Source organism: Parasteatoda tepidariorum, chromosome 2 (assembly GCF_982258835.1).
Source record: "Parasteatoda tepidariorum strain Cologne lab strain chromosome 2, Ptep-v5.0, whole genome shotgun sequence".
NCBI classification, from domain to species: Eukaryota; Metazoa; Arthropoda; class Arachnida; order Araneae; family Theridiidae; genus Parasteatoda; species Parasteatoda tepidariorum.
Window position 1 is genome coordinate 99,824,813 of NC_141756.1, and position 21,458 is coordinate 99,846,270.

The 21,458-nt window shown below is 29.1% G+C and overlaps 2 protein-coding genes across 4 annotated transcripts in view; one reads left to right on the top strand and one right to left on the bottom strand.

The window, feature by feature from the left end:
• Window positions 1-3,461: 3,461 nt before the first annotated feature.
• On the bottom strand, window positions 3,462-13,540 carry mRpL12 (mitochondrial ribosomal protein L12). Its single transcript, XM_043043489.3, has 5 exons — window positions 13,195-13,540; window positions 11,455-11,593; window positions 7,947-8,021; window positions 4,872-5,000; window positions 3,462-4,220 (listed from the first exon to the last, which is right to left on the bottom strand). The coding sequence occupies exons 1-5, from the start codon at window positions 13,293-13,295 to the stop codon at window positions 4,104-4,106; spliced, it is 561 nt and encodes a 186-aa protein (XP_042899423.1). The 5' UTR covers window positions 13,296-13,540; the 3' UTR covers window positions 3,462-4,103.
• A 3,414-nt stretch (window positions 13,541-16,954) lies between these two features.
• mio (GATOR complex protein mio) overlaps window positions 16,955-21,458 on the top strand; it is a 38,056-nt gene continuing 33,552 nt past the window's right edge. Inside the window, exons 1-4 of one of the 3 annotated variants that reach the window (XM_043043483.3) lie at window positions 16,955-17,245; window positions 18,780-18,845; window positions 19,830-19,903; window positions 21,153-21,217. In XM_043043483.3, the coding sequence (XP_042899417.1) occupies window positions 18,796-18,845; window positions 19,830-19,903; window positions 21,153-21,217 (189 nt within the window). In that variant the 5' untranslated portion in view covers window positions 16,955-17,245; window positions 18,780-18,795. The remainder of the gene's footprint in view (window positions 17,246-18,779; window positions 18,846-19,829; window positions 19,904-21,152; window positions 21,218-21,458) is intronic. The other 2 variants (XM_043043486.3, XM_087157862.1) reach the window with 2 other exon arrangements.

The following is a 21,458-nucleotide window of genomic DNA, read 5'->3' on the forward strand; positions in this document are numbered from 1 at the left end:
TTTCTGTTTGCTCTCATAGAAGAATTCGCTAGAATTCACACCAACGTACTTTTAAAGGCGAAAATTACAGAATAGTGCTTGAATTATTACAACATCCAACGCCATCACCAGATTTGGTCCAAGGTGACTTTTTCAATTTCCGAACATGGAAAAAAGAAACTGACTCAAGACGATGAATGAAGAATCCCAAACTATTATTTTGAGACCGAAATCCTATTTTTTAGAATGCTTAAAAAAAATGTGGCTCTCTAAAAACAGATTATGTTGGGAAAAAAAATCTATTCAAAATATTTGTATTTCTAAATACTTATTGAACGACCCTCGTCTAATCGGGCAATCGGACGAATATAATTTAAATATTGAACTGAAAACGATATTCGAGGATAAGTTTTCTTTTTCATTTGGAGGATCTTTTCACACATTACGAAGTTGTTCATTCAATTTTTTTTTTCTACTCTTTCATTTTATGGTTTGCTTAATATTAGTATGAAGAAAATTATTGTAACCAATCCAAGCTAAGTCCGCCTATGTGGGCCAAGCCTAGAAAAACCCAATACATATTTTTCAAAATAAACCAACATTTAAAAAAATTTTGACCTGCCCAAATCAGCTGTTTTAATTTCTATCATTATTTAATTTTAGAGTAAAATTAAATTTCCAATCTGATTTTGAAGTAATTCTCAAACAATTTCAAATTTGTTTTAAAAATTAAATTGCGTAAATATGGTTAAAAATACACAAATAGATTTGGCCAAGGCATGCACAATACTAATACCTAATACTCTCAGTTCTAGGTTAGTAATGCTTAACAATAGTGGATATAGTAAGATTGTTAATTTTATTTTATTTTCAACAGATAGGTACGCTCATCAACTTATTAATTTGTTAACCGAAAAAAAAAAACGTCCAGGCATTAAATCTCAAATTTTCTCGAAAAATCTCATTTTCGGATTTTTCGGACCCTGTTCCGCACTTAAGTAAAACCCATTTACCCTTGTAAAAGTTGGGTTTTTTATGAACGCCTTCGTTAGAAAGAAAAAAAGGTATGTGGGCTTACGACAGTTATAAGCTTAGCTTTCAAATTGCTTTGAGATCATTTTTGTTCCTTGATGGAATGTAACAGCAAAATTGAATGCAACTCAATTGAAAGATTTGTAATATTTTATTGTATCAACTAGGTGGCTATGCCCCCTGTACCCTGCCGCTCACAAACCCTGATGATTTTTTCGCAATAATTGTTGTTTCTTGGCAGAAAACAGTTTTTTTTTACTTAAGTTAAAATTATTCACTTAACATGCATGCATTAAAAGGAATTATGTTTACGCATACTGTTAAAAAGTGTGTATTGTAGTTTATAAAAAAAATTATTTTTTGTCTATAATTCATTATAAATTAAAAGGAAGTTAATTAAATCCACATTGCTTACTTCATTCCAATGAATGCGATTTCAGAAGTGCAGAACTGTAATAGAATATTCTTCTTCTTTATAGAATAGATATACATCTACATCTATATAATTCGGAAAACAATATAGAATTATCTAAATTACTTGAAATATTTTCATTTGTGTTGATTATTAATAAATTTTTATCATTTTCTTGGTAAGTGTTTTTTCTTCTTTTTTTTAAATTTTGAATGATTAATTTCAACTAGAATTCAGTTATTCTGTTTTTAAGTTACACATTGAAATTCATACGGAGATCTTACAATTACAAAATTTTATTGTGTGGTTTGTCATCTTAAAGTAATGAAAGGATAATCCAGGTATATATTATTTGAGAACAATATTTTCAAACGAAGAACATTTCATTTTGGAATTCTCCGGATTTATAAAGTAGGTAAGTGTTATGATTTTTATAATAAAAAATTTACTTGTAATTTTTTTTCAAATTTTAATTTTCTAATTAATTTAGTTCTAAATTAGACGTAGAAAATCATTCTGTAGAGAGCCTACAGAATTATTTTCTAAGTCTAATTTAGAACTTCAACAAACAATATTAAATTTTTTTTTTCAAGATGAGGAATTTTAGGATCGTAAGCCTTCTTTATCTTACATTTTTTAGTTATAAATAATGATTTTTTATTGAAACTTTGTCTAAAACTCTTCCTGCAAAATTAAATGATATAACATCGTGTTTCTGTATACTTCTTGCATATTTTAATGCTTGAAGTAATATGATTCAGAAAAATATTTAAATAGACTTTTCATACTAGATCATTAAATTTAATATAGCGATTTCGCAGGCATTAGGTCTTAACTCTAACGAGAGGAGAAGATACTTTTCTTTCTTCTATTTATTTACAAATGTTTTTTAGATGTGTTTTGGATGTTCCTTCTCTAAAAACAGTGATTCCATTTTGTATAAGAAAGAACATCAAACATTTTTCTTTTTTAAATTTAATAAGCCACATTAAAGTTGGAACATTACCATGCCACACTGAAGAAAGCTCTAGTGCAATTGATGATCGTGTTTGAAGATTTTATTCTCAAATAATATATAGACGATCCCTTCATTAATTTAAGATGACATAACACACAATAAAATAATTGTAAGAGCTTGGCATAAAATTCATTAACTTAAAAGCAATGAGCTAATTTAACTTAAAATCGGAATTCATGATACGCCTTCTAGCGGGGATATTTTCAAGCTTTAATTTATTAAGTTTGCATTTAGCTCTATCAGTCTCATTGGCTGAGTAGGACGCTATTTTTTTAGCAACAAATAAGAAGCAAAATTTTCCTAAGGAAGAGGCTGAAGAACTTGAAAAAACGACCCAGAGCATTGGTAAATCTTTCTGAAACAGAACACGTCCAACATTTGAAGAAAAATCTTTAGGTATATCTTGTGCTCTGTATATGCTTTTACTTAAAAGCAGCATTATACTCTCTCTTTTTTTTCATATGGTTGACTTTTCAATACATTAAAAAAAAAAGGTTATAAAAAAGGAATCAATGATAAAATCATTGACTACAAAATTGTGACAATGAAGAAAGTTTTAAGGACTGCGCACAAATTTTCCAATTCATAAAATTATTAGAAGAAAAAAAACCGAGAGTATATCTGCAATATATATTGCTTTAAGATAACTTTGGGCTTCGTTACATCCAGCTAGGATTGGTTACATACACGTAGACAGATTAGATTCCAGTTTCACCCACTCAAAGTATTTTTAACTCATCAGACCACAAATTCTCAATAATTTCAACTTCAACCAGTTTCTCTTTAATATTTGTTTTGTTTGTAACATATTTAAGTGCATTAGGTTGTGTATTCATTGTTATAAAGAGGCTTTACTTCAGTAAAATTATATTTTAATTACTTTTATCCCCATGATTTTTTTCCAATTTAAAAATATAAAATAAGTTTATAGCATAATATTATCTTTCACAATATAATTATAACTTATTTTATTATACACTGCTTACTTATAAAATAAAAAAAAATGAAATGCTAAAAAACTTTAACAAGACAATTTTATTTGATTTTTATTTCAAAACAATTCTAAATGCATGATCAGGACATATTATATGCCAATTTATAATTGCACTTACATCAATAAATAATAAACAGTTTATATGCCATAAAGATAATGTTTTTTTTATTTGAAATTACTTTTAAGTAAATGATGATTAATATTTCATGAGTACAAATGCCAATTTTAAAAGTAATAGTAATGGTTAAAAATAATAATGTAATTTTAAACTTAAAAAGCATTTAAATATCACTTTTTTGTTCAAATCAAATAATTTGAAAGAAAACATGATTAAAAATAAATTTGAGTTTTAAAAAAATGTCTAATTAATGCATCATAATAACACTTATAATTTTCCTATTTGTAAAACACAAATGATCATGAATATGTTATTCACAAGTCAACTAATACATGTTCTATTCTACAAAAAACAAACACTTTAAACATATAAACTTTTATTTAACATATAATTTTTTACTGAAGGGTGGTACGGTAAAATATTGTTGTTATTAATCACTGCATTTCTAAAACACAGAAGATAACATCTGCATATTATGAAATAAAAGTACTAAGTCTATATGTTTTTTATAAAAGTGCAGCCAACAAAAGGAAAAAAAAAATGCGTTTGTCTAGGAGATTTCACAAGTAGCACCAACAGCCTCTAGTGTCTCTTTCAATTTATCTGCTTCATCTTTAGCTATATCAGCTTTTATTATTTGTGGAGCACTTTCAACAAATTTCTTTGCCTAGAACAACAAACATTGAAAGTTACAAACAAATATAAGTTATGATTTTTGAATTGAAATATCTGGCAAAAATATATATTACTCCCTTCCAGGGCAGTGTATTTAGTCAGGTAACACTTAAAATACTAATGCAAACCACTAAAAATTTAAAACTATTTGCTTATAAACGTTCAGTTTTTTTAGCGGCATTATTTCTTTAAAAAAAAAAAAAAAAACAGAGTTCAAGTAAATCTCTTAACATAAAATTCACCATCTAAAAGTACCATTTGATCATATGGTGTTGGACTAAAATTTGCAATAAAAAAAAATTTACAAGTTGCTTTTTAATGAAATATAACTGATAATTTTTTGTTATAATAAATTAAAGTCAAGACGAAAGACTAAAGAAACAGTGATATCAAGAAATGCCAGCCTCAGATTTAAGTTCTCAGTCAACAGAACCCTCAAAGCGATTGCTTGCTCCGGATCATTCCCTTAACGTAAGCAATTTTTGTAGGTTTTTAAAGTTCCACTCCCATAAAACGTAAAATTTTTCTCTATATTATTTTTAACATAAATTCACTATACACAATTTCAAAAACGAAATTCAGGAAAAAAATTTACAGAGTAGCAAAAACTGAAGAAAGATCAAATTAAGAAGTAATCAAATACCTGAACTAAATTCATGCCATCTATTAAACTCTTAATTTCTTTGATAATAGCTACTTTTTGAGAGGCATCAAATTTCATTAATTTTACAGTAAAAGAAGACTTGGTCACTTGAGGTTCACTTTCATCGTCCTGGAAAAAAAAAAAAAAAAAACACTATTATTAGAGAAAACGTTTAATTAAAAACTTAAAGAAAAATTTTACTTTGTGATTTGTATAATAACTAAATTGAGAGAAAATTATTCATCTAAACCATCTTGTTCAATTTTCAGCCGTCATCATGATTCAGTTAGAACTTCGAAGATGAGTCCAGGACTTTGAACTTTTTGAGTATGCACAGTGGCGTCGCTGATGGTGTTAGTCTTTCGGTGAAAACATCAAAATACAGCGTTTTATTGATAGTCAAGGTCACTGCATTATTCTGATTTTCAACCCTTCAGTGAATGATGCAGAATTTAACTATTGATCTGTGCCAATTCATATACATTCAATCGCAAGTATAATGAATATGTCAATACTGAATCCCAATATTTGCTCAAAATCTTTTAAAATTTACAAATGTTTAAAATTGGCAGTTTAGGAAAATTATACTCCTTATTCTATACAACTTAATAATTATTTCAAACTAAGTCTAATGTTGTAATGCCACAGATTCAAACTGTCTGGCATTTGGATATCACTCCAATTACAATTAATGGGTTCTACAAAAAAGAAATTTTCCTTTGCATCTGTTATTTTATTTTTATATTTTATATTCGTAGTTGAACAGTCGACCCAGTTTTTGGGTTTATGACTACTAATGCTCAACTCCGTAGCCTAGTAATTTTGAACCAATCCAGAAGACAAGGAAACTCCTGGATCAGTACTCCCAGAAGTATGATTTGTTATGGGAATATGGAGGACTTTGTGACTCGACAGATTTAACATGCATAAGTCACCATTTACTACACAGGGAGTCTTAGGCCGGCGGGGATCGAACCCACGACCTCTTGGGCATGGGCCCGGTGTTCTACCAACCAAGCTATCCCGACCCTTGCGCTTGTTATTTATTATTATTTAAAACTCAAATATGTAAGTTTCAAAATAAAAATTGAACAAGAAATATTTTACTTTTATACGCTGATTCAAGTGCGGCAATATATCTTTAAGTATGTAGATTCCAACCATTTATATTTTATTGGTTATTGTTCAAAATAAATACAGCTCAACACATGTGTTTGAAAAATTAATTCAAATATTATCAACAGGAAGAAAAGTCACAAAAACTGGATTATTCTGTTACCTAATGACCTAAATCTTTTTAGTGGGTTATCTTTCAACATGATACTTCCATTTAATGCAGGGTTTGCGAGCCTGCCTTGAGAAACCCAGTGGGTTTCTTCAGATTATACTACTTGAAAAAACTCATCTTCAAATCCACCGAGCAATTTTTTTCACACTTCATTATTTCCTATCAATTTTCTTAGCAATAATCAAACCTAATTGCTCTTCAAAATAATCAGCTTATTGTTTTATAAATTTAATTTTGCAACTTTTTATACAAAATTATATGAATTAAAACATATTTCAGTAATCTGATTTTTGAAAACAAAATGTAATATTAATGAACTATGTAAAACAAATAAAATATATGAATAAAAAATAACATATCGGTAAATTATAATACATTACTTATCTTTAAAAGTAATTATGTGTATTATGCATACACATTACACTTATCGCATCATTTATTTGGATTCATAAAACCGGGTTTGTTTAAATACAACAACGAATATATGTTATATGTACCAAATATTACAAAATGAGTATGATATATTTGATATTTTTAAACAAATAATGCTAAAAAAAAATTTCAGTTAAAAACTTAGTTTCTTCTTAAAGAAAAAAAAATTATGCATAAAGATTAAGTTTAAAATATTACACCCTTAATTTGGCAGAAAACCATAATTTGGAATTCATAATTTAAAACTATGTATTGAACATATAAGGAAATTATTGCACATTGAATGTGAATGCATATTGCAGATATTGGTTATTCATGATATGTTCATATATAATTTTTAAATTTAATGTGCATCTCTGCATGTCTATTTAAATTATGCTTGGAATGCTTAGAAACAGGCGGTTAAATTTTTTTTATCCTTTTCCATTCATATCAAAAGCAAAATATATAATGAAGATAAAAGTTGTGAATATTTTATATATTTCAAGGCATATAAAGAATTCATACATTAAAAAATGCAAATGACCATACAATGTGAAACAAAAGGATAAGTGCATTTAATTTCATGAATGTTTACAATGCTTCTAGAAAATCCATTAACTTTCATTAACTTTTTTTAAGCAAATTATGTGTTTAGTTAAAATTCTAAACTAATCACATAACTTATGCTTTTCATTTTACTAAGAATCATTATGAAGTTACTGAATTGATTCTTCTGAAATGATAACTTGCTCATTATGTAATTCATTACACATTTAGAAAGCATAAAAATGACTGAAACAGTTCTTCTCATAACCATTTCTTTTATTAATCCCTTTGGTAATAATCAAATATGTTTATATTTCAGATTGAAAAAAAAACTCATCTTCATGAAAAAACCCACTTAACACAAGCAAATTTTTTTTCTTTCCCCAATTACAACCCAGGTGTTTGCAAACTTTGAGACATTTAAATTTTCATATTTAATTATAATTGACGTTTCCAACAAGGAAATGGCTCTTTTGTAACAACTGCTATCTAGAATGTTGGTAGAGGAAAACACCGACCAAACTGTTTTGTCGCATTATATTTTTAAGGAGATCTCTAATAATTGTAATTTGCCCTTTTCTTGCTTTGTAGAATTTAGATATGTATTTTTATTGTTAAGTCTTTGCGACTTAGTCACGGTTACAAAAGATATATTAAATAAAATCTGCTTCTGTCTTATGCCTCTAAACTTACTGAATTGGCTTTTTCTAATCAATGCACAGTTTGGGAGCCTCTTTTTTTTATACCTGGTAATGAGAGGGTTATGACATAGCCTCACTTTTTCTATGCTAGATTTTATTGAAACAATTATCAATAATGCAACTTACTTCAGCAGATGCACTAGGAGCAACCATTGGCGCAACCCCCATTGTCATTGGAACATCTTTTATATTAAGTTTTTTCTAAAAAAGAGAAAAGTTTTGGCTCATGAAATATACACAATGTGGACTAAATTGATTATATGCCATATTAAAGAACTATATGATAACTACAACACAAATTTCATCAAAACTCAAAAAACTTGATTTTTGAATTTGTAAGCTTTTTCAGTTTTAATGGCATAATTTAATTAAGAAAAAATAAAACTTTAGTAAGTGGAGGGAAAATATGCCAGCAGGCCTGCCAGCTACTATGCTTTTTGCAAAATTCTTCATAGAGTGGTAGACATTTAAAAACCAAAGCTTTCAGAATTTTTGGTAATTTTGCCAACTTTTTAAAAGCTTAACCATGATAGACCTGGAACATAATGCTGTTAAAAGTTCATATGCCTGGAACACAGGGTTGGCAGGTTTTTGACATGTGACAGTTTTTGATGGTTTAAACTATTGTTTAAACCGTCACGTCAAAAAACTCACTGTCAAAAATGTCAAAAACCTATATTCATATATGAAATTTAACTAATACATAAAATTTACATATTTTTTATAAAGGATAGTGTTTCTAAATGTGTTCTAGAAATTTTGAAGAAACACTTATATTTTGAATAGTAACCAAAATTTTGTATTTTTGAAAACACATCTTTTGTTAACATAAGACAATACAAATTTAAGTGCTTTCTGTTAAATACACAGAGTAGTTAGTGTCGATTTACAGTATATTCAGCCTATTCATTTACTATGCTGAAAATTTAGTTTATCCAAATACTTGTGAATTTCATTTTGCTGAATACTATATAGTTTTGTTGAATATCTAAATATTCAGCTGTTGAATAATTACTTCTTGCTTTCAAGATATACATTATTTGTATTCTTAATACAAGTGGAGAAAAAAAATTAAGAGATAATAATTGTTTTAAAATGATAAGTGTAATAATTATAAATAAATATAATAATCAATATGAATTATATTTATCATTATTCATAAATATAACTACTTTTAAATTCAAATTAACATACTGGATAATAAAGATATTCGGTATAACATTAAAAAAAAAATTTTATACACTTGTATCAAGTTTGTATTTATACAACATAACTTGTAAGCTCCTTATAAATATTAGTTATATGTTCCTTATATGTTAAAAATGCATAGTAATAAACTTTTAATTTTCTTAAATATCAAAAAAAAAATTTTTTTAAATATATATATTTAAACAATTTTTGTGCAAAATTTTTCTGCACATGCATTTGAATATAAATTTCTAAGATTTTAAATCTATTATTTTACCTTAATTTTAATTTTAAAAAAATATAAAACCTGTTGATTACCTATAGTTTAATTAAATTTCAATATAATGCATGGCAACTGTTGATAGTTTTGAAGTTTATATATTTTCCTGGCAAACTTCAGTTTTTGACGGTTTAAACCAGTATTATACCCTTGTCATGTCAAAAACTACTTTTTGACGTCAAAAACCCAACCCTGCTGGAACATAATGCACATGAACTTTTAAAACATTTATGATTAGTGGTGTGAAAAATAAGTTTAAATGAATAAAAATTAATACATTGAAATATAAACAAAGCTACCACCGGAATAAATTTCTACAAAACAAAAAAGCGTAGAAAGTTGGCAGTCCATGCCAGCAGTGTTAAACAAGGAAAAAAAAACTCTGTCAGCATGATTGTTTACACAATTAATAAGTATGTATGCATTCAAATAAGTATGTAACATTTTAAGTATGCTTAAATGCAAAAATTAAATATTATTCTCAGCGGGTCAAAATAAATCATGTTTAGATGCTTAAAAAATGATGAAAACAGCAATTATCCTGATATTGGGAATTTTTTGCATGGGTAACTACCGATAAATAATGCTCTATGTACAGGGTATTTATCTAATCTATATCTTTGGCTTATTAAAAAAGTCTTAATCTATAATTAAAAATCTATCTTAATCTATATCTAAAAAAATATTACAGTTTTACAAAATAAAGTTATAGTACGAGAAGAATAAGTTAAAGTAGAATTTAATTCTATACTGCTGTCATCAATATTTAAAACCAAAATTAACTCAGGGTGCGTAGCCAAATCTTTCAACAAAAAATAAGCACCTTTTAAGTACTTTTCAAGCACTCAAAAAATATTTTTAAGCACTATATACATTTACAAAATGCAAAATAATTTTCAGACATTACATGATCATGATAAAATAACTGTGACAAAGAACTCTTTTCCTGATTATATTTGCCATTATAAAATGATCAAGAGATTTTTCAGTTCAATATCAGAGGGTGGAAAATTAAGCTTGAAATTGATAATATCTTGCAAAATGCTGCAGCGTTGCACACGAAATTGCAATAAACTCACCGAACCCAGCTCAGTAGAAACACATGCGGACCAGCAAGTATTTCATCAAACATGTAAAATGATTGGCGTTCTCATACACTACGGACCGACGATACAACGAAATAGATAGTGGTTGATTGAATTGGGAAAAGGTTGAATATAACAATGTGAAAAGCACACTTTTGCATAATACATGGCGAAAATCGAGATGGTAAAAAAAAAAATCTCATTTTTGAAAAGGGAAAATTACGCACTTTTTAAAAACACCCAATGAAAAAAGCACCTTATGTAACTAAGCTCAAAAATTATTCAAAGAATAATTTCCTACTAATTTTTTGCTGACAGTTTACTCCTCACTTATTGTATTTTCACTTAAACTTTGAAATCCTGAAGCAGAATTTTTTCGGGCTTTCTGCGACAAAACTCTCTAGCACTAATATCTTTCTGCAAGATACTTTCAATAATAACAAAGATGTATGTTACTAATTTAAAGTAATAAAAAACGCTGTGTTTAGAAAGAAAATAAACATATAATTATTTTCTTTGAATTTCTATTATTTTTTTACTTTAATATTACGGGCAATATTCTACTATTTTTTGGGGGGAGAAAACGCACTATTTATAAAATAAATTTACAATTTATACAAATTAAGACGCAGAGAAAGGGGCACGTTACCAAGAAAATGTCTCCTTTTTCATAAGAAAAAGATCCATGATATTGAACAGACAAATTCTCAAGCTCTTTATGAATCTAATTAATATGCACACTTAGAGGCATTCCATCTATCGATAGAAAAACAAGAGTCATATTTAAATAATCAAGGATTTTAATTATATACACAATTAAACTAACACCTGCATCAACTATGTAGTATGATAAGCACAGAAATATTTTATTCCTTTGCTCTGCACAGTGAATGCATTATTTTTATATCCCCTCTACTTTTTTTTTCATTCTTGGTGTATTTGACTTTATACTGTGTAAGAGTAATCACATTTTAATTATATTTCTGATCTAATAACAATTTTTTCCTCACATAGAGCAAAGACACACAATGCACAAATATAATAAATTTTCTAAAACTTTTGATCATACAAACATGCTTACCTTTAGACATTCATTTAAATCTGCTACTTCAATCAATGTTAATTTTGCTATTTCTTCAACAATGTTCTTAATTTTTGGAGCATAATCTTTTTCACAACCATCTGGTGTTGGGTGGGAAATAGTTGCTGCACAGTAGTGCCTACAACAAATTTAAACATTTTAATTTTTTCCAAAAAAAAAAAAAAAACATAGATTCGAACAGCCCAGATTAGGGTTGGTAATTTTTTGAAATTTGACAGTTTACTACGGTTTTAACTATGTCAAAACTCCATTTTCTTAAATATAATTTCGGAAAATTGTCAAACACTCAAAATTTTAGAGTAAAAAGTAATTATAACCATTTATACCTTTGAAGCAATTATAAATAAAACCATAGAAAAACGGGAGATTTGACTTGCTATTAACAAACACAGCAAAACCTCAAGAGATATATATCTATATATATACACACTCACACACACAGTGAAACCTCTTGAGAGCAACCAAGCTCTGTTCCACAGTAAAATTATCGTTAATAGAGGTTGGTCGTTCTTAGGGGTTACCTCCACTGACTTCAAAATGTTATCAAAAGTACATTCGCAAATAATCTTCATTTAAGTCAGTGTTAAAACTGATAAAAGTTAATCTAAGAATATATAATTAATAAAAAATAACCTATCACTACATTTTTAAAGCTCACAATGCTTTAAAAAAGAAGCAAATATATAATTTACAGAATATTAAATCTTGGTCTCGTCCGGCACTGGCACCCTCTTTACCAGCCGATCCGGGCGATAGCCTCCTTTGCCTGTCACCAGCTTACATGTAGCACAATATTTATCATATAATACTTGAAGGCCATTCAATAGGTTACTAAACATCAACATATAAAACATTTACAGTATTTGAAAGGGTAGAAATTTCCATATTGGTACCTGTGCCAAAATAAGTACAAAGTTTTGGCGATGAGAAGATATTTGTAACGTAATCTACAAAAGAAAAATCACCAAGTCTTGGCAACTTCGAAGCTGTGGCCTGCAAGAAACTAAAAAAAAAGTATGAGAAGATTTCCACATCGTGATCAATGGTAGAATAATCGCCAAGTCTTGACAACTTGCAGGCAGCAGCCCACGAGGAACTAAAAAAACATCACAGAAACGAACCAACCCAAAGGGTATAATTCAAAGCCGGCCCAGGGCAAATCTCTTCATATCTTGTTTGTATTTTCCAGTTTAAAATCAATTTGGCGACTTGGCGATTACATTTGGCGGGGCAGCTCACAATACCGAAATATCCCTAAAAGCATCACAAAAAAGGGACTAACTCAATGAGTACTACTCAGAATCACCCCAGGAAAAACCTCTATATAAATCTAAATATATTCTTGGCGACTCATGGGCAGTTGTCAATGGTAGGTACGTATTTTTTTAACGTCGCACTAGAGCTACACAATGGGCTATTGGCGACGGTCTAGGAAACATTTATGAGCATGATCCGAAGACAAGTCATAGCAATTTTGATTCTCTGCAAAGGGAAGGGCTCAGAAGAGCAAATCTCAACACATTTTTGTTTTGTTTTTTTAAACTTGGGCAATTTTAAATTTTGTTTTTTGAAGATTGTACTTGGCCCGAGAAAAGTCACAACAGAAAATCACTCAAATTTTCAAATAATAACCACAAAACCAAATAAACCATTAAAAGATTACAAATTAAATTTAAATTTTGCATATATGAGCAATTTCAACCGGCAAAAGATTCTCACCTCCAAATTCTCCTTCGACTGCAATTTAAATTGTGGGAATGTATAAAATACTTCGGTATTCTTCGAACAGTACTAAAATTAATACTTCTCATTAAGGACATTTTATTATGTAGTGTTATATAATATGTAAAGATAAAACTTGACCTAGAAGAAATAAACAACGAAAAGCATGTTTAGATTGTTAATTGTAGTAGAGTGCGACGAGTTCTGTGCATTAGCTTATAGCTCTCTATTTCCATTAATGCAGCTTAGGAATGAGGCTTAATGGATAGCAGGAGGTTGCAGTAAAAAATCAGAAGCGGTTTGTGGCTTGGAAAAATTTGCTGAGGGATTGGAGTTCGGTCCGAGGATTGTAAGATATTAGTTCACGATATACTGGATTCGGAAGCGATAAGGACTGTTAAAGTTCTTTACGAGTATTCTGCAATGAGGGACATTCCAGGAGAAAGTGATCGTTCGTATCGATACCTCCGCCGTACGCAGTGCCAGATTAAGCGCACGCGGAGCCCTAGGCCATTCGAATTTTTGGGGCCTTTAGATTAAATTTTTTTTCTGGCATATTTTTTATTTATTCAAATATAAAAGCATTTATATATCTTTTAATTTAAGAAAGCACTTTTAAAAAGTTTAAGCTTTAAGTATTTCAATATATAAAATTTGATTGGAAGTGGCCATGTATCAACTCATACAACTGCATCAAAAAACATACAACTGCAGTTGTATGAGTTTTTTCAAGAGTATATAAAACAATAAACAAACACTTACCTTTCAGTTAATAATTTCATAATTATTTATTGATCAAATAGAATTACGGACACGAAATAATTATAAAACACTAAAAAAATTATGAGACACTTCAGTTCAACAACATTTAATTCTTTGCTTTTTGTTTAAACAAGTCTTAGCTCGTCAGTACTGCCTTCAATTTTTTCGCTCGCAAATCGAAATGGTAAATTTGAACTTAAAAAACATTGATAAATCTCATAATACATAAACTATAATAATACTTATAAATAATAACTAAAATAAGTAATAAATAAAAATGATTAACATTATGTAAATAAGTTGTCATATTTTATTATTATATATTTGAAATAATTTTTTTTAAATCATTGCTTTACTTAATTTTTTAAAATTTATTTTCAAGAAATCCAATTAAGGGGGGCCCTAATGAATAGGTAATCCAGCTCAGGCAGTACGGGTAGTTTGGGTTTTGTATCAATTTCCACTTGTGTAGAATCGCATTTGTCTGAAGAAATTCAGTTCTGAGCCTGGCAATTAGTACATCAAGATTTCAGGAGCTGATTAGTGAATGGTGATCTCGAGATACATCGTGGTGAGAGAAGGAAAGGAAGTATTTGCAGCCCTTACATGCACATAGTTCTTTATTGAGCTTTTCATCGAGGAAGGCTTGGCTAAGGTCTTAAGATGATGAAAGATGTTAAATGAAATTTTGGTTTAGCGCCTGTATTGCAAGCTGGTCTGCGATGGGTTATTGACGATAGTCTTTGAAACTTCCCTGAGGATGATCCAAAGATATGCCATCGCAATTTTGTGAGGCCACTTCCTCAATTTAGAGATAGATCTGAAGGGACAGGATATTTTACTTTTTTTACCTTTGTGCCCATAGTACTTAGTACTATGGTTTGCGTGGATTGCCTACCGCCACTACGGAGTGAAATTTTCGAGTATTTGCGTTTTTTACCTAATAAAACGATGCAATGACTGTTCCAGAAAGGTGGAAAGCGTGAGTTGTAGACCAAGAGTTATATTTCTTTAGTTTTTACTGATTTATTAATTGAAGAATTTGCGTGCAAACTCATTTCTGCAAGGATAGTTTCTTCTAAGTTTGGGATAAGGTGGTTCCAATGAATTCAATTTTGCTAACACGAGAGAGAATTATTATTAGAGATGGCCAAAGAAATACTCTCTGGTGCGTGGTCAATTTCAAATGCTTCATAGGATACAACAAAGTTCGTTACGGAGAAAAAGTCAGTAGATGAAATGATAGATCAAAAAGCGAGGGTTGGTAACCTGGTTTAAAGCATGCTGGAATCTTTGTGACTACACGTAGTACTGTGCCTCAAGACGCAACTCGTGAAACCTTTCTGCTTCTTTTGTAGTTGGCTGAACTCCTAAAGCAGCAAGGTGAATGTTAAAGTGCCGTGGTGAAATGAATGAGTTGGTTAGAGATCGGCTAAGAGATTGTAACCAGTCGACTGAAAATTATCCGTCAGGAGAATAAAAGTTCACAAGGGAGAAAATGTAATCAGACGTGGTAAACTGAGCCAAATTTGACTGTCTTTTCAAGACATCAAGGGCGATTACTTTTTTTTAGTTTTCGTTTGGGTGAGTGAGAGTTATTGTTACTAGATGAAGAATTGTTTGATGCGACTGATACTGAGGTTCGATTCCGTCCTTGATTGCGATGAAGAATATTTGTTTGGAGAAAGTTTCGATCATTGTTTTTTCCACTGTTTGAGCTATCTCTTGAACTAATTCCAGTATAGCCTGGGTTATCATAGTAGTTAGCGAGGTAGCTAATTCTTGAAATGCCAATCGAATTTATTTTTTGGTCACAAATTTGGACGATGAATCAGATCCTGAGATTTGTGCGTAGGTTTCGTTAGTTTTTGAGTGATCAAGGCATCTTGCTTCTACTACAGTTGTGTGGTTTAGTTTGCTGATTTTTAACTCTTACTGACAGAATGAACACCACGTGTCTGTGCTGAGGTGAACCATCACACCAAGCGCATCCTATCAGTGCAAATTAAAAACTTTTAATTTGGTTTAAACTTCTTTTGAAAAACTTTTCAGTTATACTTAACTAAAGGCGCTCAGTTTCTTCACATACAAATTTTAGGAAATCAAGTGTTTAAGATGATTTATAAAATTCTCCAGACTCCTATCTACTCAGCCAATGAAAAAAAATCGTTCCAATTAATAGATTTTGAAATCCAAATGTGCTTTTAAAGTATAAATCTGAGAAAGAAACAAACAAAAACAAGCTTTCAGAAATAAATTTTAACAACGTATGGTCGCTTATATATTATGTATATATATATATATAAGTAAATAAATTCAATGCATTATAAATAAATGAATATTTACCTCTCATAAGTTGTTGTTGTAGTTCATTTACGTCACACTAGAGAGCTGCACAATGGGCTATTGGTGACTGTCTGGGAAACATCCCTGAGGATGATCCGAAGACATGCCATCACAATTTTGATCCTCTGCAGAGGGGATGGCATCTCCGCTTCGGTAGCCTGACGACTTGCACGCGAAATCGTGCACTTTACGGTAGAACAGTTTAACGAGGACAAATGCCGCACACCCTCGATCCCTACGCAGGCTGATCCAAGTGGTCACCCACCCGCAGCCAGTGATGCTTGACTTCGGTGATCTGCTGGGAACCGTGTCGTAACGATCAGTCCACTGCGGGATCCTCACATAAGCGAGTTCCACTTATGTATGCCATGGATATCAATCTCATACCGATACCCATAATTGGCATAGTTATCGCTTTTTGAATCAAAGTAGGCATGAAAGTCGAACACCATTCAATGTAGGTTACGTATCGTCAAACTTAGACGCAATTTTATTTACTTTTATTACGCAATTTGATCGCACGCGCTTTGATTGTGTCAACCCGCCTTCAGATCCGCGCTTCTCAAATTTGTAGGGTTAACGTAATAGAATAGCGGCTGCCAAGATAGTTCTCCTGGTCATTCCTTGTTAAAGAAATAGTTCGATGCAAGTGTTCTATTGTAAACACAAGAGATCACAAGATACACAATCATCACGCTTGTTTATTTTGTTTTGAATTTTGATGTATCAAAGTAGAAAATTAAGCTATAAAATACTTTTTTTTGTAATTCACAACTGTTTACCGACTTAAAATTTTTTTTCCGTTAAATTCTTTCTTTAATAACTAATATTATATGTTAAGTCTTATTCTTTTACTGTATAAAGGTTTTATTTATATTGAGTCTACTTATTATCTTAATAAAAAAATGATTGAGAACAACAGGAACTAAGAAGTAACGATGTATGCAACTATTGTTAAAATATATATCTAATTTAACATTTGTTACACTTTTTTCTTTTGGATAACTCCATTTATGAATGTAGTATTTGCAGACTTTGGAAGTAAAACTCAGTTGAAACCCGTTTCTTAGTGTCATTTACGCTTACTCCAATTTTTTGTAACTAATGTAATGTGATATAACACCAGTAATGGAGTAGACCTTTAATATTTGCTCAATTCCACCAAAATATCAAATTTTACTTATATTGAGGCATCACATATATTTTTCCGTTCAGTCGTCAATGCAAAGTTATCAAGCCCAGGTAAATCAAAAAAAATTTTTAATGTTAATTTTTAAAATTTTTTTTTTAAAAAAAATACAAATAAATGAAACAGCTGAATTTACTTGCGCTGTAAAAATGGATGAGTACATTTTGAGATTTGTTTATTTTAATGTTAGGCTTTTTGATTTCTAGAAATTATTTAAAACATAATTTTTCACTTAAAAGTTAAAATTATAAGTATTTTAATTTTTCTTGAAATGTCTGAAATTTAGTCAAAATTGGTGAATTTCCATATTGATAGCTGTTTGTGCTATTGTAACATTGCTGAATAGCCAAAAGATTTTTGTTTAGCAAAAATTTAAAAAAGAAAAATGTATATTGGTCTGGGTGTGGTTTTGAGTTATAAGTTTTGAGTTGGTCTGTGATTTTTTTTTTATTTCACTTTAGTTTTTCTTGTGCCACTTCCTGGTTGGTGCCAAAATTTGGCCGGCACTGGTTTCCCCAGTCTATTTTAAATATTAACAGTAATATTATACTATTATTTAAATTGTATGAAAACTTTTTAGAAAATATGATTTTGGTAATTTCAAAATTTTGATTAATAAAATTTTTGCTAAAATTTTAAAGTCAATATTTTGTCAGAACTAAGAAATATTTTTCCTATCCTATTATTATTGTTAATAACAAGATGAATGTCCCTAGAAAATTTTTTGCAAATAAATTAATTAAAAAAGAATATGATATTACTGATGTTACATTTTGTGTAATTAATATAACATTTAAAACTTGAATTTACAAGAGAATAGACATGATAAATATAATGCATAGACTTATTCGTACGAACTCTCCAGCTTGGCAGTGGGCGATGCAGATTAAGGCAGCATCTGCTGATTATTTTTGGTCTGAGTGTTCTTTTTGGTACTTAGGGATTATCTCATCTACCTGTCAACGCTTGCGAAAATGTGGAAATCCTTTGGCACCATCGTAATGAATAGCAATTTCCAAAATAAACATTCTAAACACATTCAATTTATCAAATAATAAAAACAAGGAAAAATTTTTTGTGTACAAATACATAATAAAAAGTGTAATAAAAAGAATAAAAACAAAGTAAAAAACCTCTATTTTAAAATGTCAATGTGTTTCCGAATTTTATCCATGTCCTTGTGTTTGTGTTTTACATATTTTGGGTATTGTTTTTTAAAGTAACACATACTGTATAAATATTTATTACATTTTTAAAATAATAATTTTACCTCACATATTTTCAGTTACATTGAATGAAAGATGACTTCACCCAAAGTTGACATTCTTTGGTCTCCAACAGAATCAAACAGGTTATTTCTCATTTTAAATTATCATTCTGTATTGTAACAGGCAACTTTGTCACAAAAACTTTTTTTTTATTTACTCTACTGAATTGATGAACATTTTCTTTAAATGAGCTGTTGAAAATTTTATTCTATTTCATTGTTGCAATCTTTCTGATGATTGAACTGCGTAATTAATATCTTATAGGGGATTTTGTTGAATAGTTTATTCGATTTTGTTAATATCAAATTAATTTTTTTGCTATTACAACCTTTTATGATGAGAATCCACCACAGGTGCAAATATTAGGAGTCCGTAAGGATAATTCTTTAATTTCTTGTAACCTATTGTGAAAAGATTTTTTTTTTTTAATTGTGCCTCAGAGACTCAGTTTCTTTATTAAATAAATTTGCAAATTCTTTTTTTTTTTTTTTTTTTTTGTACCATACATCTTTTTTTTTTAATATTCAGCTGTACAGTGTGTCAAAAGAAAGGACTACCTTGAATAATTTTCGACCTAATGATCAGATCTTCATGTTCTAGGACTCAATGGCTATGAACTTAATGGCTTAAGGGAGTATCTCAAACATGCTAATTAATAACTGCAGACGACATTTTAAATTGGAAAATCAGACACAAAAATGTACTTTCTCTGAATAAACATACCTTTTTTTCGAACCGCCTTTCTTTCTTTTTCCCCCGGGAAGGGCTTATTCGATTGACAAAACAATAATGAAGATAAACAAATTTGTGAAGGGTCCGATTAAAATATGAATTATTTTGTGAAAGGTCCGTTTTTATGGAAAGATATTTTGTGAAGAGACCCAAATTTCTTCTAAATAGACCCCTGATTATATGTAATTTTTATAACTTATCAAGGAAAGTATGTTAATCTTTCTAATCCAAATATTATAATTATTCAAAGCAGGTTTGGTAACATTAATTTTGGATAATTAAGGATCCTTGTTGTAATCTGACATGAAACTGAAGTTTTCTACTTGTAATTTTAGGTTCATTACTGTTGGAACAGATATACAATTATTTGAAGTTGAATATCATAAGGATGGAATTCTTAAATCTTTCTGTAAGTTTTTCAAACTTGGTATTAGTTTTAATACTTTATTGCAAAACATTTATATTTACTTTACACCCAGATTTTACCTTTATACTTGGACTGTTATAAATTCTATTTACCTGTCCATGTTATGAAGTTTATGAATTCAATAATTGTGTATTACATTACAACTAAAAAAAATTGTTTGCCTAGATTTCATATAGTAAAAAACAGGTACTTAAAAGAAATATGTGATTTGTATACTAAGTTTAATTAATACATAAATAAAGTCTTAAAAGGTAAATTATGTATTATTTGGGAACTTAGTGTATTAAATATTAAAAATTGTAATAAAATAAATTAAAAATTAAATGTAATTCCTTAACAATTTTGATATTAGAAAATAAGAATGATTTTAAAATAAACATTATGTATATGTATGTATATACACACACACATATATCGACATTAATATAAAAACTCTAACAAGTCTTTTTATATTACTTTTTTGTCTAAAATATCTTTCTTAATCTATTATTCTGGAAGAAAGGTTTTTTTGTAATTAAAGATTCTAATGCCTGTAAAAAATATCTTACGTTTTCATTGCTTACATCTAAATATTATAAAAAGTTTTTGTCAGATAGTGAACTGTATGTTAGAATTTCTGATTCTTAATTAAACAAGGAAAACATATTTCAAGGAATGAGATTCTCTTCATTGATAATTTCAGTAATATTTATAGGATCTCTCGGGTTCCCCAATTCAAGAGTAAACTCTTTGAAAAAATATCAATGCATACTAAACTTAAAATGAAAGAAGAATTCTAAAAATTATCAAACAGCATCGGTTGCCATGGCTACTCATGCAATACTCCCAGCCTTGAAATCTGAGAAGTTTCAAAATAATAAATACAAGTATTTAAAATTAAGGACAATAATATTTACTCGATATGTATAATTGAAAAAAAAAACACCTTTAAATTAAGCTTAATGTTAAATATTAAATGACATCTATACACTCATAACAATATCGATTAGAAATTTCCTACTTTCACTTACCAGTTCACCGAATTTCAAGAGCCTAACACAAACAGTTCAGGACTTATTAGAGGGAAATACTTACACAAAAACTGTTTCTTTTATAAATATGAATTTATGCTCTTTTCAGATAAATTTGAGAAATAGTGATATTTATCTGATAAATTGGTTCTTAATATGTTAATTTTGTGAAATATTGCTGATGTTTTGAAATAATTTTAATCTAGATGTTTTCATTTCAGTTCCATTGTCAGAAACCTCAAGTGCTAACCTCATAGCTTCAAGTTCTGATCACCAATATTTAAAAGTATGAATTAAGTTTTACATTTTTTAAAAACTTCTTTATCCTGTTTAATCAATTACCCAGTGTTGTATATTCATTGTTTAAGTTCAAACTTAATTTTTACTGCTTTTTTTTATATTAAAGAGTAATTAAACTCTATCGCCACAGTTTCTGTTTTTGAAATATTTTTAAATGTGGATCTATGTTTTATGAAACTTACAACTTTTAGTGTACAGCATTTTTTGGCACGAAAATGTCTATATAT

Bases quoted from the DNA above. Each gene is read 5' to 3' on its own strand.
- mRpL12 (XM_043043489.3), bottom strand. From the start codon at position 13,295: ATGTCCTTAATGAGAAGTATTAATTTTAGTACTGTTCGAAGAATACCG. The intron at 11,594-13,194 runs GTGAGAATCTTT...AATTTGTTGTAG, and splicing joins AGTCGAAGGAGAATTTGGAG to GCACTACTGTGCAGCAACTA. The intron at 4,221-4,871 runs GTATTTGATTAC...TTGTTGTTCTAG, and splicing joins ATGGCATGAATTTAGTTCAG to GCAAAGAAATTTGTTGAAAG.